Genomic DNA, 20888 nt, shown 5'->3' with positions numbered 1-20888 from the left:
CGGATGGCAAACCAACTTCTGGTCCAAAGACTTAAACTACTTCAGTCTGTGTGCATTGAATTTATTTAATACACAAGTTTCACAATTTGAGTTGAATTACTGAAATAAATGAACTTTTCCACGACATTCTAATTTATTGAGATGCATCTGTATATATATCTATATACTATCTAGTATCGTACTATTCTTACTATATCTGCCATTACAACAGAAGAAGATAGTATGATAATATGTTATTCCAAATTCAGCCAGTATCTGCTTCTAGCTCAAAGTTGCTGCTGTGTGTTTAACATTTAAACACGAACTCACTATAAAACTGCCATTAATAATTTATAACACATATTCGTAGATAATAAATAAAAAACAAGCACTCGGTGCTTATAAAACAACAGTTGTTATAAACAATTCGTTCTCAACATATTTCCCCCACTCACTAGTCTATAGAATAACTGTGACATTATTATAAAGGCAAACTATGTTTTACGTTTTCATAATAATAGTATAACATATTATACCAATAAGACTATTTAACTTGTCATGATTTTATTAGTTGTCTGAGTTGCAACACAATGTTTTTGGAGCTAATTAATTTTAAACTAACTCAAAAAGTGCAATTAACTTTAAATGCAACACTTTGATTTGACCTTTTTAAACAGCAGTTACTTTTATCGAGTTGTTTTGTTGTTTGTGCACTGAAAACTAACATGCAAAAGAAACTGAAGCAAGAGATAGGTATACAAACATGAAAACAAATAAAGAAAACAAAATTAAAATGAACTGAATAAATATTCAGGGAAGTTTTCTTGTTCTTTACACACTCCAATGTTTTTCTCTCATCTCGGCATATTGATAATATGAAGGTTTTTCCCTTTTGACCACCAAAATTGGTTAATGTAATATTTAAGTAGCCTAATATTTATTTAGAATATTTAAGTTTTTCCTCGTAAAAGGGTAAAACATGCTTTTTTTTTTTTTGTAAAATTATTTTTATTACATTTTCTTGAAACACAAGACTGACACGTACATACCGTGTCTGTAACAATACTTACTATGTTTAGGAAAGAAAAGAAAACAAACAAACAAACAAACACTAGGGGTTCATATTACATAAAAAGTGAAAACATGCTTTTTTAAATAAATAAAAAAAACCATCAGCGTAATGAACACTGCCAGCCCTAACTTCGTGAATAATAAATTGTCATTTGACAAGATGTGATTGGAGTCTGTGATGTGATGCTGCCGCCCTCTGTACTGGAGCGGCAGGCAGCAAAACAACCGATTCTCCAAAAGGAAGTAACTGCGGTAGAGCTTCGTCTTCAAAATACTGTCAACGGATCAACAACAAAAACAAGCTTGAAACACAAGACTGACACGTACATACCGTGTCTGTAACAATACTTACTATGTTTAGGAAAGAAAAGAAAACAAACAAACAAACAAACACTAGGGGTTCATATTACATAAAAAGTGAAAACATGCTTTTTTAAATAAATAAAAAAAACCATCAGCGTAATGAACACTGCCAGCCCTAACTTCGTGAATAATAAATTGTCATTTGACAAGATGTGATTGGAGTCTGTGATGTGATGCTGCCGCCCTCTGTACTGGAGCGGCAGGCAGCAAAACAACCCTGATTCTCCAAAAGGAAGTAACTGCGGTAGAGCTTCGTGTTCAAAATACTGTCAACGGATCAACAACAAAAACAAGCAGCGCGATCTGCTGACCTTTGTCATTGGTAAGCGTATCAAACTACTCGAGTAATCAATGCCACACATGCATTGCGCCTTTTATTTATTGTGCCTGTAGACGACGAGACGGGCGATGCGTTATAAAGAGTCATTTGATTCAAAAATGTTTTTTTTCCAAACATCCAGCATCGTAAATATTCTCTCCTTTTGTCATCGTGTGACATTTGCCTTTTAGCTGCAGGTCGCATTTATAAACGTGCGTTCTTTCGTTTACAACGTTGAACTACGTTTCGGTGCAGCCTAATGTTGTTTTTGTGATAAATAAATAAATAAAATCTACCCGCTTATTGGCTGCTGTCGTCACCTTTGTGTATGCCTGTACTTTAGTGTAGTTACATTACGCCTGTTTGACTATATTTAACTCATCATGAAGTCATACAGTGAGTTTAAAAGGACACGTACGGTATTATCCGTTATTGTTTAAAAACACTAAAACACATGAAACTTTAAAACAGAAACGCTGTGTGTGTGTAAATACTGGAAAAGCAGCGCTGCAGAATCTGGTCGAACAGCGCAAATCCAAAACAAACGCGTTGTCATGGCAGCCGTGCATTTGAAATTCAACAACTTGTCTGTTGAAATGACTCCTGACCCGAGGCTTATTTTAGGACTAGTTTAGGACTAGTCGAGTCACGTTAACTGCTTTCACGGCAGGAGGACAGCAAATCGACAATTTTATCTTGAAACATTTTATGTGAAACAGCTGTTGTTTTGGGAGATGTAACGTTAATAATCGATTTCATTAGGGTTTTTGATATTCACACTTTTCTGTCAGTGATTGGTTCTTCAATATTAGGTCTAGCGATTATGCAGAAATAACTAACTAACAGAGCTGGGTAGTAACTGATTACATGTAATCTGGATTACTGGATTAGAATAAATTACATTTTAAAATAGCCTACTCGTAATCAGACTACAGTTACTTTTTATTGATTACATGATTACTTCTTATTCACACAATGGCAATAAATTACTCATAATTTATTGATTCTCCCTAATTCCTCTTTTTCATCTTTTAAATAGCCTACCTTATAGCGCTTATATTCATTCAGAAAGTCTTACAGTTTTGTGGACATTCACACCAAGACTAATCATTAGTCAGGTGGCTACACAGCATTTGACCACTGGATTAACAAAAATCATTTCAGGTTTAAGAAGTGCTTCAACATTCCATCAACTATTAATGAACATAACGTATTACTATGTCTTTGCAAGGCTTTTGTCTTTCAAACACATTAAAATGCACAAATTCATGTTATTTCTTATTTACACGTAATGCAGGCATTCCCAAACTTTTTTGGTCATCTGAACCTATTTCACCTAATTTATTTACTTGAAGTCCCCCTGATGATTAATAATAAATTATATTAATTTTAATAATTAAGTATCACATTTGCATGTTCATGGTTCTCTGACATTGGCTAATGATCAGATGACATGCAGGTTAACAAATAAAATATTTCATTTTTTAGTAAGTGTTTTCTTTTGATTGATTGATTTAAATTTTTTCTTATTCAAGAAGCGGTTTCACTTGCGTATTCGTCACATTAGAAATGTAAAGCCATCGCAATTTTCATTTCATGCCAACTTTAATATTTTGTGGATTTTAGCGTGATTAAAATGCAGTAGCCAAGTCCAGAAGTGTCCAACTTTTTTGTAACACTTTACAGTAATGTTCCATTAGTTTACTAAATTAGTTACCATGAACTGACAATGAAAAATACAAATCAAAAGTTGTGTCTGGTAATATTACTAAATGGACCTAATATTTAATTAATCAACAATAAACAGTAAAATTTTTTAACAAAACATAGATTTCAAAGATTTTTTTATCATAAAGTATTTAAAAAAAAGTTAAACAAACTGGTAATTATAAACTGGCTAGTTACATAAACAAAAATGTTTGGTCTCTAATAGTAATGCAGTCCCATCCACCCACTATGGGTGTTTTATAGTCTCTCTCTCTCTCTCTCTCTCTCTCTCTCTCTCTCCCTCTCTCTCTCTCTCACACACACACACTCACTCTAAAAAGAAAAAATAAACTTTGTCTGGTCTGGAAAGACAAGGTTTTGGAGCAAGATCAATCTTGCTTTGAAGTGTAGTTTGTGAGATGTACTTTGAGTGGACTTCACAGAAGGTTGTGACAGATATCTGTCTGTGCCGGTTTCATTCTGAGGATTAGATTAGATGTAGATCACTCTTCTGCTCATGGAAAGGCACCCACAGACAGAATAAATCACCAGGCCAATCTTTTAGCATTGAAGATCTCTTTACACTTACAGATTCATCTGTCAAGACAAAAGAGGCTCATACATATGCTCAGCGCGCCCCATCCGTTCACACCACTGGATCATGTGAAAGACTTGGGCTTTGTTTTGGATAGTTAATTAAAGATGGACAGGCAAATAAACACAGTGGTGAGATCTTGTTTTTTTCATTTACGTCTATTAGCGAAGACGAAACCGTTTTTATCTACCACTGATTTGGAGAAAGCCATTACGGCTATTGTTTTCACTCGAATGGACTATTGTAACTCCCTTTATTTTGGAGTTGATTGTGGTGCACTGGGGCGCCTACAGAGAATCCAGAACGCAGCGGCGAGAATGATTAAGTCTGCAAAAAAACATGACTCAGTCACTCCATTACTTGCGTCACTAAATTGGCTGCCGGTACGGCTTAAAATAATTTATAGGATTCTTATTTTCGTTTTTATGGCCCTTCACAATTTAACCCCTGGGTATTTGTCAAGTATGATATCAGTTTATATCCCTACGAGATCTCTGAGGTCCGAAAATCAACAACTCCTTTGTGTTACTAGGACAAAATACAAACACAGGGGAGATAGAGCCTTTTCGCGAGCTGGTCCAAAACTGTGGAATGACCTCCCTCATAGTATTAGATCCGTTAACTCACTAACGGTTTTCAAAGCTGTGTTAAAAGCACATCTTTTAAAGACTAATGAGGAGTTGTTGTGATGCAGGTTTAGTTATTTTAAATTGTGTCCATGTTGTTATGTGATTTGTGTTGTTATTTGAGACTATGCTTGTTTTTATGTAATTTTATTGTGATATTGTGAAGCACTTTGGGCAACCTGGTGTTGCATTAAATTGTGCTATATAAATAAACAAACAAACAAACAAAAAAACAGGAAATTATATCATAGAGAACACTGCCACAGATCCCCATGAGTGTCCAACTCCCCAAAAACATAATAATATTTATGAATTAATAGTTCATATAAAAAAAAAAAACTTTTACCTTGAAAAATTTATATTAAAAGCCTTTTTGATGATCCTAGAGCCACTATTCATGGTGTAAGGAATATGTCTTTCTTTGCTTTTTACTTGACTTTTTTTTTACCAGATGACAATTTTAGAGTCATTAAATTTAAACTGTTCTTGTGAATAGTAATACATTTTTTTTTTTACTATATAACACATTTCTACAACTCTGAAAATGTTTTAAACTAGATTTTTAAAGGATTTAAAAAAAAATCCTGGACAGTCATAAATGTCATTGACCCAAACGTCAGCTCTTTGAAACTTGTTGTACTAACCTTTGCCCCGGCCCAAAATTCCAGACAACTCTCTTCTAATGTTAGCAAACCATTTCTTTCAAGTGCATGCCTGTCCACTCGGTCCACATAACTGATAAACCTGTTTGTTTCACTGAATCTGATGCTACATTCACCTTAACACACTCAATCCTGTTTGTGTTTGCTCAGCTGAAGGTGTGAGAGTGTGAGGAGAGGTGAGATGGAGTCAGAGGAGACAGAAGGACGCACTTTAGTGCAGGTGATCAGTGAGAAGTACAGCCCGGAAAACTTCCCATACTGCCGTGGGCCAGGAGTTGGAGTGGTGATCCGGTCGAGTCCCCAGGGTTCACCTGTCAAAGGTCAGTTTTATTTTTGGCATTAGGTGAAATGCTGAGCCTCCTAGTTAACGAGGGTGTGTTAGATACGATCTGGATCCTGGCACACTGGTTATTATCATTTAACACTGTTTTGCTGTGTCTGTTGAAGAACACATGTTGTTATCATTATATAAATGTATTCTAGGGCCAAAAACTAAAGGATATTCCAAAGATATTAAGTTAAATTATTTTTCATCTATTAATTACATTAACTGGTTATTTAAAGGCAGTTTATGTCTCTGTGTATTTGTGTGTTAGATCGTCTGAATCTGCCCAGAATCCTGGTTCTGGATAGTTGTGGAATCACAGAGGCCGGAGATGAAGAGGAGGTGGCCACTTTCTGTGCTCACGTGGTTGAGTTAGACCTCTCTCACAACCAGTTAAAAGACTGGGGAGAGGTGATAAAAATGTGTTTGAGTCACAGGTTTTGTCTCGGTGTATTTACATTTGTGTATTTAACGCAAAAATGTCATTTCACATTAAGATATATAGGTAATGCTTACTGAACGATTCAATAATATTCAGTTCATTAACAGTGATTAATGCATTAGGTATCATAAGCTAACAATGAACAATGAATTTAATGTTAATTTATGCAACTTAAAAAAAAGTGTTAGTATTTGTAGAAATTCAAATAAATTTAGTAAGTTTAATAAATGCTGTAAAAGTATTATTGCGTTAAATCATGGTTAACATATAGAACCGTATTAAAGGGGTCATATGATGCGATTTCAATTTTTCCTTTCTCTTTGAAGTGTTACAAGCTCTTGGTGCATAAAGAAGATCTGTAAAGTTGCAAAGACTAAAGTCTCAAATCCAAAGAGATATTCTTTATAAAAGTTAAGAGTCAACCACGCCTACCTAAAGCGGCTCATTCTAACACGCCCCCACATATCTACGTCACAATGTGGGAAGATTTGCATGACACCGCTCAAATGTTCATGCAAAGAAAGAAGGCGTTACTTTTATTCTCGCTGTACGCTTGAGGTATTCGGCCAATCACAACGCACTGGATAGCTGGCCAATCAGAGCACACCTCGCTTTTCAGACCGACGAGCTTTGTAAAAATCGACGAATTTTAGAAAGGCGGGGCATAGAGGAGAAACAATAAAGTACAGTATGTGGAAAATAATGTGTTTTTTGAACCTTAAACCGCATAAACACATTTCATTTCACCAAATACACAAAATAATGTTCTTTTTAGCAACATCATATGACCCCTTTAAGTCTTATCAGATTTCATACTTTGATGTTGGTAGAAAATAAGTCTTAAAGGAGTAGGTCAACCAAAAATGAAAATTTGGTCACCCTTAGGCTATCCAAGATGTAGATGAATTTGTTTCTTCATATGAACAGATTTGGATTACAAATGCAGCATTACATTACTTGCTCACCATTGCAGTAAATGGGTGCCGTCAGAATGAGAGTTCCAACAGCTGTTAAAAATATCACAGTAATCCACATGACTCCAGTAAATCAACTGTCCATCAATACATTCCTCAAAATCTGTTGTGATAACGAAACAAACTCATCTACATCTTGGATGGCCTAAAGTAAATTTTCAGCAAAATTTTTGGGTGATCTTGTATCATTTTTGGCAAAGTTTCATGGGCTAAATGAAATCCAGTCATTTCTTTTGAATAAGGGCAAATAATTTGCCCACACAGATTTTGCATAGTTTTTCCACACAAATTTCGGTGTGTTGACAAACAGAGTGCTGTTTAATTTGAAAGTGACTTCTGTCTGTGGACTTTTTTTTTTGCCAGTTTTTCTGTCAACATTTAAAAGTACAATGATGAAGTTGAGGTCAGCTACCTAACACAAGCTTGACTAAACAAACTGTTTGGGTTTGGTCAGTTTTTCATTCTTTTCTCTCCTTTCCTCTTCTCTTTGTAGATAAGTAAGATCCTGTCTAACATCCCTAACCTAGACTTTCTTAATCTGAGTATGAATCCACTGAGAGGGTCGAGTCTTGAGCCTGGAGCTGCTGAAGCGTTCTCAGGCCTCCGCCGCCTTGTGCTCAATAACACGCATGTCACCTGGGACATGGTGCACACACTTACACGAGAGATCCTAGAGTAAGTGTGTGTGTGTTTTATAGCATTTAAGTAGCCTCGGTCTGCACCCCCGCAGATTTTTTAGAGCTTTTTTATGTGTTTGTCATGTTTTTTTAATACATTATTTATGATTTAAGTGTGCAGTGTCTCTGCATTGCAAAAGTTGTAATTCTTTCCAAGCATTCATTGTTCGGACAAACAGGTTCTGCCACCGTAAACTTACACTGGTAGTTCAGCCTGAAATCAATATGTTGGGCCCAAGGGGTCAAGGTTTAGCTCAAGGTTAAGATCATTTTAGACCCTGCTGTGAAGATTACTTAACTACACAATTCTTGGAGCAAAATAAGTTGACATTTTCAAGCAGCCATATATAATGACAAACTACAATTTACCAAGCAACATATTACTACAGAAGATGTTTTGCCAATTTTGGTGGGCTCTTAAACTAAAACTTTTTAAACTATGCCAATCATTGAAGCAGTTTTGTTAAAATATTTTTTCCCAAGAAATCAAAGATTATGCCAAACTAACATTTTTATGTATTTTAATGGACTTTTTTTCCTAAAATGGAGGTATTTGGTATTGTGTGACTGTCGCATGGCCCTATAGTTGTGAAAATGGTAGTTTTGTCATGCACTAAAACTTGGTGTTTTCGTGTGGTTCTATGTATGTAGGCTGGAGGAATTGTTTTTGTGTCTGAACGAGTATGAGAGCGTGAGTGTATCATCTATACCGTGCCCGTCCCTGCGCCTGCTGCATATCACAGATAACCAGCTGCAGGATTGGGCGGAGGTTCGTAAATTGGGCCTTATATATCCAGGCCTGGTGTCTCTTATTCTGGCAAACAACTCCCTCTCATCTATCCACGAGCCTGAGGACTCTCTACTGAGACTCTTCCCCAACCTGCGCAGCATCAACCTACACAACTCAGGTGCTGGATTGCATGAACATCATCTCTGTAGAGTCAGACAGAATATCAGCACACACACACATGTCTAGGTAGTTGCAGCATTACCCTTCATAATCTGTTAATTTATAATTTAAACAAAATTGAGTAGTTTTGTATGAGGAACAGACCAAAAGTGAAGCAGTTCTTCATTGAAAATCTTCCCTTCCAATGCAGCTTTCAAATGTTCTTTTTCTATTATTCAGTAGGTCATCTCCTTTCTGTGGTTTTGAGTTGTAAATTAAGTACATCTCTTAAACAATCATGGGTTAGTTTACCCCAAAAATACATTTCTCACCCTCATGTTGTTCCAAACCATAAGATATTTGTTCATATTGGAAACACAAATTATATTTTTAATGAAACTTGAAATATATCTGTCCCTCCATTGAAGGTCTATTCCATTAATACTATGATGCTTCAAAAACTTCCTAAAACATAGAAAACTTACTCCATATGAATCCACTTGAATGGTTAATCCAAGTCTTCTGAAAAGGCGCAATTGCTTTGTGATGAACAGATTTAATTTGGACTTTTATTGACATTTAAACACTGATCAACGCACACATCTAATATGGTAAAGGGAAGCCCAAATGTGCTTGCTTGATGTGTTCTGAACAAAAATTCATTAAAATGTCTTCATTTGTGTTTCGAAGATGAAGCAAAGTCTAGTGTGTTTGGATCAACATGTGGGTAAGTAATTTAAAAATTGACAGAATTCATTTTTAGGTAAACTACACCTTTAATGGATTATTAGCTAATATGTACGTGTTGTGTTATTTTAGGTCTATGTTGCTGGGAGGACATTGAGAAACTGAATTTCTTCCCAAAGCTTCAAGAGGTCAGAGTGATGGGTATTCCTTTACTGCAGCCCTACACCGATCAGGAGAGACGTTATCTTATGGTAGCACAGTGAGTAATCATACACAAAAGTAGCCACTTTTGAAATTGTTAGAAATGATTACACAAATCAATGTGGCCACCGATATGGAGTTGTACACGTCCATGTATTCCGTGTCTCTTTCTGTTTCCCTTCCTCACACGCAATTGTTCTTCTTCTGTGTTTTGTAAGGTTGCCTCATGTGACTGTATTGAACGGCAGTGTTGTCACTAATGGAGAAAGAGAGGATGCAGAACGCTTTTTCATCCGCTACCACCTCGACTGCCCTGAGGATGAGCTACCCCAGAGGTGACCCACCTGCACCCCTCACGCCACCACACTCCATATACACAACTCTCTCAATCTTTATAGACATATAAAGTACAGAAAATATACAGTACATATACAGTACAGTACAGAAAATACATATACTATTACTATATACAGTACAGAAAATGATTGGTGTCTATATCATGAAAATATTCAATTTAATCAGCCTATAATATCGCTATTATAATTTAAATAATATGCTTCTTTGGTTACACTTTATTTTAAGGTGTCCTTGTTACAGTGTAATTATACATTTAAGTACTGAGTAATATTAATGAACTACATGTACTTACTATATGTTAGGGTTAGGATTAGGGTTTGGCTTAGGGTTACTTGCATGTAATTATGCATAATTAATTGTTAATAGTAAGTACATGTAACGTGTAACAAGGACACCTTAAAATAAAGTGTTGCCGCTTCTTTTTATTTTTATATCCCGGGTCTTATCTGTTACCCATAACTAATGTTACCCATTTTCTTCAAAGCTTGAAAGTTTATAGCTCTTTGGTTTCTCTCTGCAGTTTTAGTTATTCCAAATTAGTACCCCTAAGAAGATACTTCTTTATTGAACACTAAAAGGCTGTCTGTTAATTATTTACAGCATATTTACAGCATATATGGATATCCATAAAATAAGTCTATATAGAAACATACAGAGGAACTTTAAAGGGTTTAAAGTTGCAATGAAACTGGAGTAGGGACAAATCTTTTTTTTCTGTGTTGTGAAGTACATCTGAGTAAAACTGATTATTGAAAAGGAAAATAATGCAGTGCAGGAGCTTGTTTCTATGCATCGGTTATTAATTTGGATGGAGGCAGATCCGAATTTGAGCTTACAGTCGATTGTAAGAAAGAGGCGGGATTTAATCAGATGAAATTATTGGAGTCTAGCATAGGTCAGTGGACAGAATTCTGTCATTTCAGTGGAAGATCAAGTTATGAGATTTGGATTAAGAATTATGAGGACAAAAAATGTAACAACATGGACAAATGAGTTCACAATTAGATCAATAATATGCACTCAGAAAATAGAGATGAATTTTCATTTTATGCTGACTTTAATGAGCACCAGTTTGTTTTTCGTATACAAATAAACATTGTCAGTTTTGAATAATGCACTGAAAAGTGTTTTGCTGTAATTTAGGTTACATCCTCTTACAGTCGTTCCACAGACATTAAAGGTTAGTTTAGCCCTTGCAGTTTTTATTGTCAGTATTGCTTGTTTCTCAGTAGCTTACTATAGAATGTGGTTACTCTAGTTGGAACAAAATTTTGCTGCTATGTAATAAAATCTTGGGAGAGCCCAGCCACCTCTTTCCGGTTTAGCACAAATAGCCTTTCTGTCTTTCTCTCTCTCTCTCTCTCTTCTACATTCCAACCTATTTTCCTTTCACTTCTTTTTCTTTAGTTTGGCATCTCCAGTTATCCAGGTGACGTTTAACTCTCCCATCCCTCATGTCTTCCGGCCTCCCCTCTTTCCTTATCCCTTTTTTTGGGGGACTTTCGGGGGGATATTTTGGGAAGTCTTTGCAGGTCAAAGACACAGAAAACGGATCACCCACGTTCTTAACACACCCCATTCCGCTTAACCTGGGAGAGTGTTTGGAGGACTGTTTCAGTGACTGCGGCAGGCCCCAGCTTCCAGCAGGGGATTCTAACCTTTGGGAGACAATGTGTCCACTCTCTGCCTCCTCAAAGACGCCTTTGTACTGGAATACCCCAATCAGAAAATCGATACACAAGGTGGCAGCTTTATTCGTTCTTCCCCTCCTTATATCCCCCTCCCTGTTCTTCTCTCCTGCCCCTTTTCATTTGCTTTGGGTGGGATTGAGTTAGCTGGAGAATTTTTTCAAAAGGGGATGGAATGACGTCCTTGACTCATTCTCTCCTGTTTTTTCCGTTGAGAGATGGAGATGGTGTTGCCTTTGTTCTGGAATGGCTCTTAGACCTAGTGAATTGATTAAGTTGTCTAAACAGTTATGACACAGTTCCCGTTCTAGCTATAGAAGGTCGGGAAACTAGAGATGAGGTGGAAATGGGCCTTTCTCAGAAATAGTGGCCTTTTATCATCTGTCTAAAGTATCAGAAACTAAAGTGAGTTTTTTTTACAACCCTGATAACATGATAACATTGACATTCCTCTCACTTGAAATTTTATACAACTAAAACACAGAGCCCCACAAGTGACACGTAGAGAAAACGAAATACCATAGCATAAATACATAAAAAACACAAATTACGAATTTATCCCATGACATTCATTTGTTCCCCTGATTAAGGTAAATTGTTAAATTGTGGAAATGATTTGAACTTGATTTAATTTTAACTTAAAATTTAAAAGAAGGGAACAAATTAGTACAATGTGGCCACAAATTAATAAGTCGCAGGAACAATTTCTTAATTTGTGGCCACAGCATCTTATTTTTTTATTTTATTTAATTGTTTTTGTCATTTTTTTATGTTATGTGCGGGGCTCCATACTAATGGAATAGTTTGCCTAAAATGAAAATTCTGTCATAATTTACTTCATCTCAAGGAGATCAAGGAGAAGTTTAGCAGACTGAGCTGCTCTCTTCCATAATATGAAAGTGGATGGGGACCAGGGGTTGTCAAACACTGTACAAATATCATAAAAGTTATAAAAATTGTCCATACAACTAGTGCACTATATTCCAAGTCTTCTGAAGTGAGTGAAGTGAAATCTGACTAAAATTTTGATTGACAGCTGTGGTCACCATTCACTTTCATTGTTTGAAAGAAGAAAGAAAATCAAATGGGTTTCAAAGACATGAGAAAGTTTTCATGACTGGGTGAACCATTACTTAACAACTCACTTTTTCATTTATTTTTTCTTGTGCCCACCGGGACCACTTCTTTAGAGTCTTTCTTTTCATCACCTATGTAAACTAAAACCCGGGTACACTGCCCCTCATTTCTGACCTCCTCACTCCATCCACAACCTCGATTTCTTTTTTCTCTGTCTGTTTCTGGAGGAAAAGCCATTTCCCAGAGGGAAGAGTTTGAGATGAGAGTTGGCACTGGAGGGTGAAAGGGCAGGTGTAGAAGTAGATGGTAAACTCTAGATATGGGTTAAGGTTGCCCCCTTTTTGAACCCAGCCTGCTCTTTCCCCCACCCTTTGGGCACAGATCAGAGCTTAGGCTTTGTTACCGACTCTGTGATAAAACTCTGAAAGAGGGCAAAGATCTGAGAAACAGAGAAAGAGATGGACAGAAAGAAATGATGCTTCCCTGACCTCAAACGCACCTTTGGACCAGGCCATCTTTGAATGCATGAGACGTAACTGGTATAGAGACCCATTCAGCCTAATTTATGAGACTCAAACTGTAGTGGCATAAAGTAATGGGTAGAACCATTTGAGAGACTTTCAAAGTGATTCCACAGTAACCTTAGTCGCATTTACGGTTGCTTAGACATAAACTTTAGGTATAAGTAGGCATGGGACTGTTATCTTTATAAAGCTGAGAAGATATAGAGATTTGAGTGCTGGCTAGTGTAATTCAAACCTTTCACTGCTTGATTGCTCACAACGATTTCCCAGATCAGGCCTATACAGTATATGTTGTTTAGCGTATACCTATGAAAATCCTTCTAAAACTACTTTGTGCACTAAAATAGCATTGAAAATAGTCTGGAATAGCTATTTTAGCTTTAGTTTAGTTGTACTAATGCTGCAAACAAATTGGTCCCAGTCACCATCCACTGGTCAGCTGTGAGGTACATTTGTTACATAGCTTATGTGGGTAGGAGGGAGACCGTTAAATAGGTGAAGGAGCCCTATACATTCATCAGCCTTTGAGTAACTAAAACCTGATCCTCCCTGGGAGGAATGGGAAACACAGGAATGAGACCAGAGGGGAGGGATGCAAAGACAGTGATGACAGGAGGAGAGGATGAAGAAAATGAAAGGGGCTATTGGTCTTACTGTCTTTGAGTAACTATAGCCTGGGACCTTGTTGACATTTTGACAGCGAAAGGCAACATAGGGGCCTAGAGGAGAACAACGATGTAAGAAGGTAAATGTATAGGGAAAATCTAAGTGCATCACTCTTTACGGACAATGAGAAATTTAAGAAGATAAGTGGATTGCATAACCAGGCTCTTTAGCATCCATCATGGGGGATGTCGATGCTAAAGATGTCAAGATAGAAGCATTCATAGACAACATGTAGACAAGTCCCCATTAAAGCATTTACTGCCGTTTTAATTAATTTAAGGGTATAGTGGCGACTACATTGAGGTTGTGATGATAGTTTGAGGTGCAGTACCTGGGTTAATAACGATTTCTTCAAACATGCAGCAAATTTATCTAACTCAAGCATTTATTTTTTTTGTAGTCTGAACAGGACTGAAACACGAATGAAATCAGACTTAAATGTATTTCAGTCTAAGCAATCAGATCAAATTCCAAGTACTTTTTAATGTCAATCAGGACACGTAACATCATACAGGATGTGAGGTAGTGTCTAAAACTATGTCTGAATTAATTTTAATTAATTTTTTCAATAGTAAATTAGAGCTGTTGTCAGGGGGGACCACCGGCAACATTGTCTCAGACCCACTAATGTCCTCAATAATAAAGCTAACTCATTGGTTCCCATCCAAAAAATATAAAGTATAGTGAATATTTTGGACAAATATTGCTCCTGTTGTCTGTTATTTTGCCTTGTGTGACTCTGTTGTTTGAAAAGAAAAAATGCTCTTGGTCTCATGCAACCACCTACATCATTACTATAGCAACCCATGTAGATATACTAGTTATTGCCTACACTGTGTCAAGAAACAGATACGATTTCAACTGATGCAAAATGACTGTCAGTCCTAAAGTTTGTAAAGCACAAACGGCAGCTGTGTGGAGTGTGAACAACGCCTAAGGAACTGTATCTCCACTGTACTTTCAAATAGACAGGTTCCCCACCCCCAAGTTCATCCAGGGTGACTGCCACTGTAATATGTGTACTAAACTTGCTTTGGATAAAAAGCCAAATTGCTAACAGGTAAATCACAAGTGAATTTAATTGGGTCTCAAGGGGACATTTCTCATGTTATGTTGTAGGTATCTAAATTTTGAGCTAATGGTGATTGTGTGCATGTTATCTACCTGAAAACGGATCATGTTGTTTTTGAGGCCATCAACAACTGCAGTATCTACAGTAGACTCACTGTATGGCTCTACTATGAACCTGGTGCACTGCATGGTGGCGACTGTCCGGTCCCATCTCTGAGACTGATCTAAGCACTGTTCAAGGAATCCAAGGCAGCTATGTTATCACAGCGAACACCCATTCACCTTCAATTAAGGAGCTTAGCCACACTAAATGAGACCCTTGAGTGAGACTGTTCTTTCTCTCAGACAGAGTGGCACTTTGTATAGAGGGGGCAGTATTCCCATGGCGAAGGCAGGGAGCCACAGGCACCTACCCAGGCTCAGGCTCTGCTTTGTGGGGAGACTTTTCTGGACAGGCTGGGGAAATTACTTTGATTGGCTGTGTCGGTTACTGTAGCCCTCTAAAGCTAAAAGACTTTTTTTGTGGAGATTTTATTTAATTGTTCCTTCCGATCTCCTCTTATCTTTCCCACAATCCTTCAGCAAGATGGGAAAGAAGGGAGGGTAGCCGGGGTGGTGGTGAGAACTTTCTCACGGTTTAAAAACTCAGTGTGCTTCACAGACACACAAACAGGTACACAAATACATAACAGCCTTTTCTCACAAACACACACAACTCTGGTCACTTCCATGGTGCACTGATATTAGTATTGTTTAGAGGAGCTGTCTTTTTTTTAATGTTTGAGAGTGATTGACAATTTTTATGAAAACAGACATATGCAGACATCCCACCATGCAAAAAAACATTTCTAGGAGATGGCACAGTACCCTCTGACCACGTGGCTGAGCACTTCTCCAAAAACACATCTTAATACCAGGTGGAAATAGGCTTTCTCTCCCACTCTCTTCATTTCCGGGATGTTGTATATCATTTGTGGAAATCAAGAGACTCCCGTACCTTTCTGAGAGAGGTGAGATGTCTGCATACCATGTTGTGCAAGCATATATCAAGTAGAAGTGTGCTTTACCTGTGCTTTTGTAGATCATTAGCTCTGTTCTAAATCGTAGTTGACTTGTTAGTCCAGCTCCTAAATAAGCAGTTGACTTCTAAGACATGAAACCTCACTTTTGACTGAACTGGAACAACTGCAGCAGTCCACATAAGTAGCAACTCTGCACAAAGATTGCGGGATGTAAAAGTATGACCCAGAATTGATTCCAATAGGATTAGCATATTGTTAAGCTAACTGTAGGGTGCTGTAGAAAGAACTCCTAAAACCCAGGAATAAGTTAGCATTTTTGAACTCTTGGTCGAACTTTTTGTCGAGAGAACCAGGGTGATGCTAACAAGCATAAAAATCTAACATATAAAAATGTCTTTAATTTTTATTCAGTATAATTTTTTTTTTTTTTTGTGTTAGTTACAGTTTCAAGTTATCTTGGAAGCAAAATATTGCTGCCTACTGTCTGGAATAATAGCTTTTGTGTCAGTATGCTTTTGTTGATTGAAAATGCTTTCTAGGTAGGCAGTTCCCTAGATTTTGGATCAGAGCTTTCGTATATTCTCTCTATTCTTGGTTTCTTCACAGTCTTTCTGTCTTAACTAAAATCCACTCCAACATTTTGTTTTAACATAAATGGGTCACTGGGTGTAGTAGCGAACAAGCATATACATTGGCTAAATTCACATGGTTCTTCTTTTCTCACTGCTGTCCACTTTTTTCAGGTACCACACTTTGGTAGCACGCTATGGCCGCCTAGCCCCACTTGCAGAGGTGGATTTGCGCCCTCTCTGTCATGTCCAGGTAGAGGTGCGTTTTGGGGACCAGACAGAGCCCCTAGAGCTCAGATTGGATCAGACAGTGGCAGACCTAAAGAAGCACTTGAGAGCCATGGTCCAGCTACCCCCAAAAAAGATACGTGTGTACTATATCGACCGGCAGCTTGGCTACGCACTAGAGCCTCAGGAAATGAAATATGGAGCACGAGCACTTCATTCCTACAGTATACGAGATGGAGATGAAATCTTGGTGGTGCCCAAGACACAGTGACAGAAAAGAGAGCAACAACTGAGCACTCTTTGGAAAAATGACTGGTTGAGTTGTTTCCAGAATTATTGGAATACCTTACCTTAACAATCTTCCAATACAGGCAATGTGAATGCTGTGAACAGTGCACAGATCAGCATGCTTTATGTTGAGGACAGAGTAAAACTGCCACTCTGGTTTTCCAGAATCTTCAGTTCTATTTAAAAATGGTCCCTAAAAACAGATGTTGGATCAGAATTTAAAAAACCCTTTTAACATTCACTGCTCTGTGGATGTATGTATACAAGAAAAAATGTGTGTACGTAATAATTTTTCTTGATGTGTGTTTATGAGACTGCTTCTCAGGAATTACCCACAACTGCATACATGCCTCTACTCTAAAGAATATTTTAGCATTTATCAAAGGTGCAGTATGGAATATTTGGCCCCCTAGTAGCTGAGGTGTAAAATTCCAAGTTACTCGCGGAGGAACATTATTCTGGTAATTATGTGATTTGGGCTTCGACTTAGCTCTTCAGCATGGCTGAATATGATAGTTTGAGGCATACCGGTGTAACCATGGATACGGGCAATCCTTTTGTAATAATAATAATAATAATAATTTATGCATTTAGCAGATGCTTTTATCCAAAGCGACTTACAGTGCATTCAGGCTATACATTTTTTACCAGTATGAAAGTTTTGAAAGAGCAAATGTCATTAGCAATGTCAAAACTCGCCCCCTCCTAAAAGAAAGAAGAAGTAAGAAGACAAATATCCATTAATAATGTCTTTTGAGCAGGTAATAGTCTTCCACTGTAGTGGAAAGTGATTGCTTATATGATCTCTCATATGGTTTATTTTTGAATGATCCATTGTATTTATAATGTTCCTGAGTGGTTATGGCTACAAGCTATCAGAACTAACACACCTCCCACCACATCATACATGCATTGCAATAGCCAAACATTTTTCTCCTTATTTTACAGACATCACGTAGCCACACAAAGAGGAATTATATGAACGTAGCATTTCCTGCGAAATCGGAAAGTTCAAATGATAAATTATTATAAACTTACCATAAACTTAAATCAGGTTAAGGCAATTTTTCACCAAAATCTTGTGTACTGCAGCTTCTTGCTAAATCAATACCAAGACACTATATATATAATATATATATATACTGTATATATATATGTAACTGTCTAGATGCTGTCTAGATTTATTAAGTAATGCTCTCTTTTAAAATCACTTAACAATGGCTAGACTTGAAAAATGCCAAAATTACTGAATACAAGGAAAAAAATATGTAGATGCAGATTGTGAATGCTTAGAGAAGGGGAGACAGACACGTTAGGTCTTTTCTCTGCCACTTCTTTGCTGCTTGAATTACAACAGGGTCACATACAACCCTGAAGCCCTCTAAGGTTTACACACTTTACATTCAAAGCTCCCCCTATCATGGCCACAGACCGACTGCAATCCCCTAGTCTCCTCTCTCACTAGTGGAAAGAGTCCTTGGAATATGTAGGTGCCATACTCTCATTGATGTTTAAGACAGATCATGTGCTGTTGGGTTATGAACTTGCATTTGATTATTATCACACCCATGTTACAGAAAAGGAAAACCCAAGGGGACCAATAATAATGAGAATTAAGCCATATTTAATTTTTATTGAGTAGATATGCTTTTTTGTGGGCTTATTATTTTAAAAGTGGAAATGTGCACACTGATAAATTTAATTTTGACTGATTTTTATTTTATTTATTTTTTATTTTAAATTTTGACATATTACAAGTTTAAAGGAAGTTGAAGATATTTCTGTTGTCATTTGTTGAGCATGAAACATATAAGGGATTTTATAGCTTGCAAATGACTGTCAGTGCATTCGGCAAGTACCTGTTCCCTTACCAAAGAGAATTGTTTGATGAACTTAAACCATGCACTTTCTTAATATCAAACTAAATGACAACTATAATGTGTTGCACAGATATGGACTAATTTTAACATTCAGTCTTTTGGACTTGTTTTTTTTTTTAACCACAGTTTTTAACCACAGTCACAGACATACCAGTCTATACATTTCAGGAATTGGATTACCATGGCTGTTCATTCCCATGCCATTTCCCAGCAGAATGGCTCTAATGTTGGAGTGACTAATATAGGATAGACTCCCTCTCTAGTTACCAAGCTGTCCCTATGCAACCCTATCCCAGTGGAGGGTGTTAACGGAACTCAGAATCCATTAGAGGTTCAGATAAGCTAAAGTTGTTATATATATATTAGCACTACTACATGGATATTGTCAGATATTTAGACAGCTTTGTTTCAGTGTAACCACATATGTCACACTGATGATCTGTTATTGTCTTATCACAGAGAAGTCCAGCTTCTGACTCTCTAATCTGACTCTGTTATGCTTAAAAGTCCCATCACTGTTTCAGTTGTGTCCTATCACTGGAAATTGAGCTTGACTGTCATATTTTTGTCCAAATCCTATGATTATACCATATTGTTGCCACATTTATTTACTCACTCCCCGTGTAATTTTACTTTTCACTGAAAATTGTAAATCCCCATAATGCTTACTAATGTCCTACAATGTTTGCTTTCATTCTCATCTGCGAACCATAGTGTGTTTGCTTCCAGCATCCCCTTTCTCCCGTCTTTCAGCAGTGCCTGTGTCTCTACAAGTTTCTCATTGCTCATATTTTGTTCTTATTGTGTTCTGGTTGTGGTGATGACTCGTGATTCTCTGTTCTGCTCCCAAAGGACATCTGGCCTCTAGCCCCAAAATGTTGTTAACAGAACAGGTGCTGACATATTTACCTATTGCTGGGTCTGTATAATGGTGTTTTCAGAGTTTAAAGAGGGCCATTGGCTTGTGCCATGGATATTAATTCAGTATTAATGGTTATATGAACACGGATATAGAATATTATTGTAAAAGTGTGTGATTTGTGTTACGAGTAAGTAATGGTATTTTACCATTATGTGAAATTCTGTTGAATGCCATACTGAAAAATGTTTAAAAAAATAAATAAAAAGCAGCCAAGGCTTTGCATGAAATTAATTGAGTCTTCATGTACCCCAAGCTGCCACGGTAATGAAGTTTCTCTTTTTAATGACATTTGTTTTATTGTTAGTGGACGTAACATTACATGGTTCATCTGACATGAGCAGAGGTATGTTAATGTTAATGATGTTAACAGCAGAGGTCCCCCATGTTATGTCCTCATTTAGTTTTAATCCAAAGTCCATCATACACCTGCATTATTTTGTCCCAGCTGTTGAACCTGCAAAATTTGAGTGGTACAGCATAACAACCAGTATGGTCTGTCTGTCTGATAAAGCTAACCTTGTAACCTGTTTATTTCACCTTCGTTTGTTGCCTTTTCTGTTTTTTTGCTGTGCTTTCTTGTAACTATTCTTCTTTTCTTGCAGTAGTTGTGTATTTTACCCAACTCACACTAGGGACTAGCCACTGCGGAGACCTCACCAAGAACCTAGGCAAATGCTAGCATCCAACTGGAGTCTATCCAGCCAGACAGCCACATGCAAGACTGCCACCTGGATCACCGCAACAGTTTGGCTGATAGAAAGTATCATGCCTTATTGGTTTCACCACGTTTAGAAGTGCTAGCCTAACCCTGTCACGCCTACAGGTGAAACCTACACGTGCCAAATCTGGCATTGCTGTCACACTCGCAGACTCACGTACAGCTCTGTCCAACCAAGGCTTAAAACTTCCATCTCCTTAGTGGCCTTACTTTTGGGCAGCATAACCTCCCAGAGTGCAGCAGTATCCAGAGTTCACTGGTGGATCGGCAACACCGAGAGTTGTGCCAATCTGAGGGAAGAAGAACAAGGGGGTTACCAAGGCATGAAAGCAGGGGTAGGCTACAAAGACAAGGTCACACC

The 20888-nt window shown here is 37.3% G+C and overlaps 1 protein-coding gene across 3 annotated transcripts; it reads left to right on the top strand.

Moving 5' to 3' along the window:
• Positions 1-5478: 5478 nt before the first annotated feature.
• LOC107688623 (tubulin-specific chaperone cofactor E-like protein) lies at positions 5479-18073 on the top strand. Of its 3 annotated transcripts, none has more exons than XM_016486338.1 (8): positions 5479-5642; positions 5919-6058; positions 7557-7738; positions 8392-8648; positions 9449-9575; positions 9736-9852; positions 11282-11303; positions 16666-18073. In XM_016486338.1, the coding sequence occupies exons 1-8, from the start codon at positions 5504-5506 to the stop codon at positions 16960-16962; spliced, it is 1281 nt and encodes a 426-aa protein (XP_016341824.1). In that variant the 5' UTR covers positions 5479-5503; the 3' UTR covers positions 16963-18073. The 3 variants fall into 3 exon arrangements, with proteins under 3 accessions (XP_016341824.1, XP_016341822.1, XP_016341823.1); XM_016486336.1 differs by lacking the exon at positions 11282-11303 and adding an exon at positions 11018-11054; XM_016486337.1 differs by lacking the exon at positions 11282-11303.
• Positions 18074-20888: the final 2815 nt, after the last annotated feature.

The sequence above is a fragment of the Sinocyclocheilus anshuiensis genome, unplaced genomic scaffold, assembly GCF_001515605.1.
Source record: "Sinocyclocheilus anshuiensis isolate Anshui unplaced genomic scaffold, SAMN03320099.WGS_v1.1 scaffold805, whole genome shotgun sequence".
NCBI classification, from domain to species: Eukaryota; Metazoa; Chordata; class Actinopteri; order Cypriniformes; family Cyprinidae; genus Sinocyclocheilus; species Sinocyclocheilus anshuiensis.
This window is presented reverse-complemented; position numbering and strand designations above follow the sequence as displayed.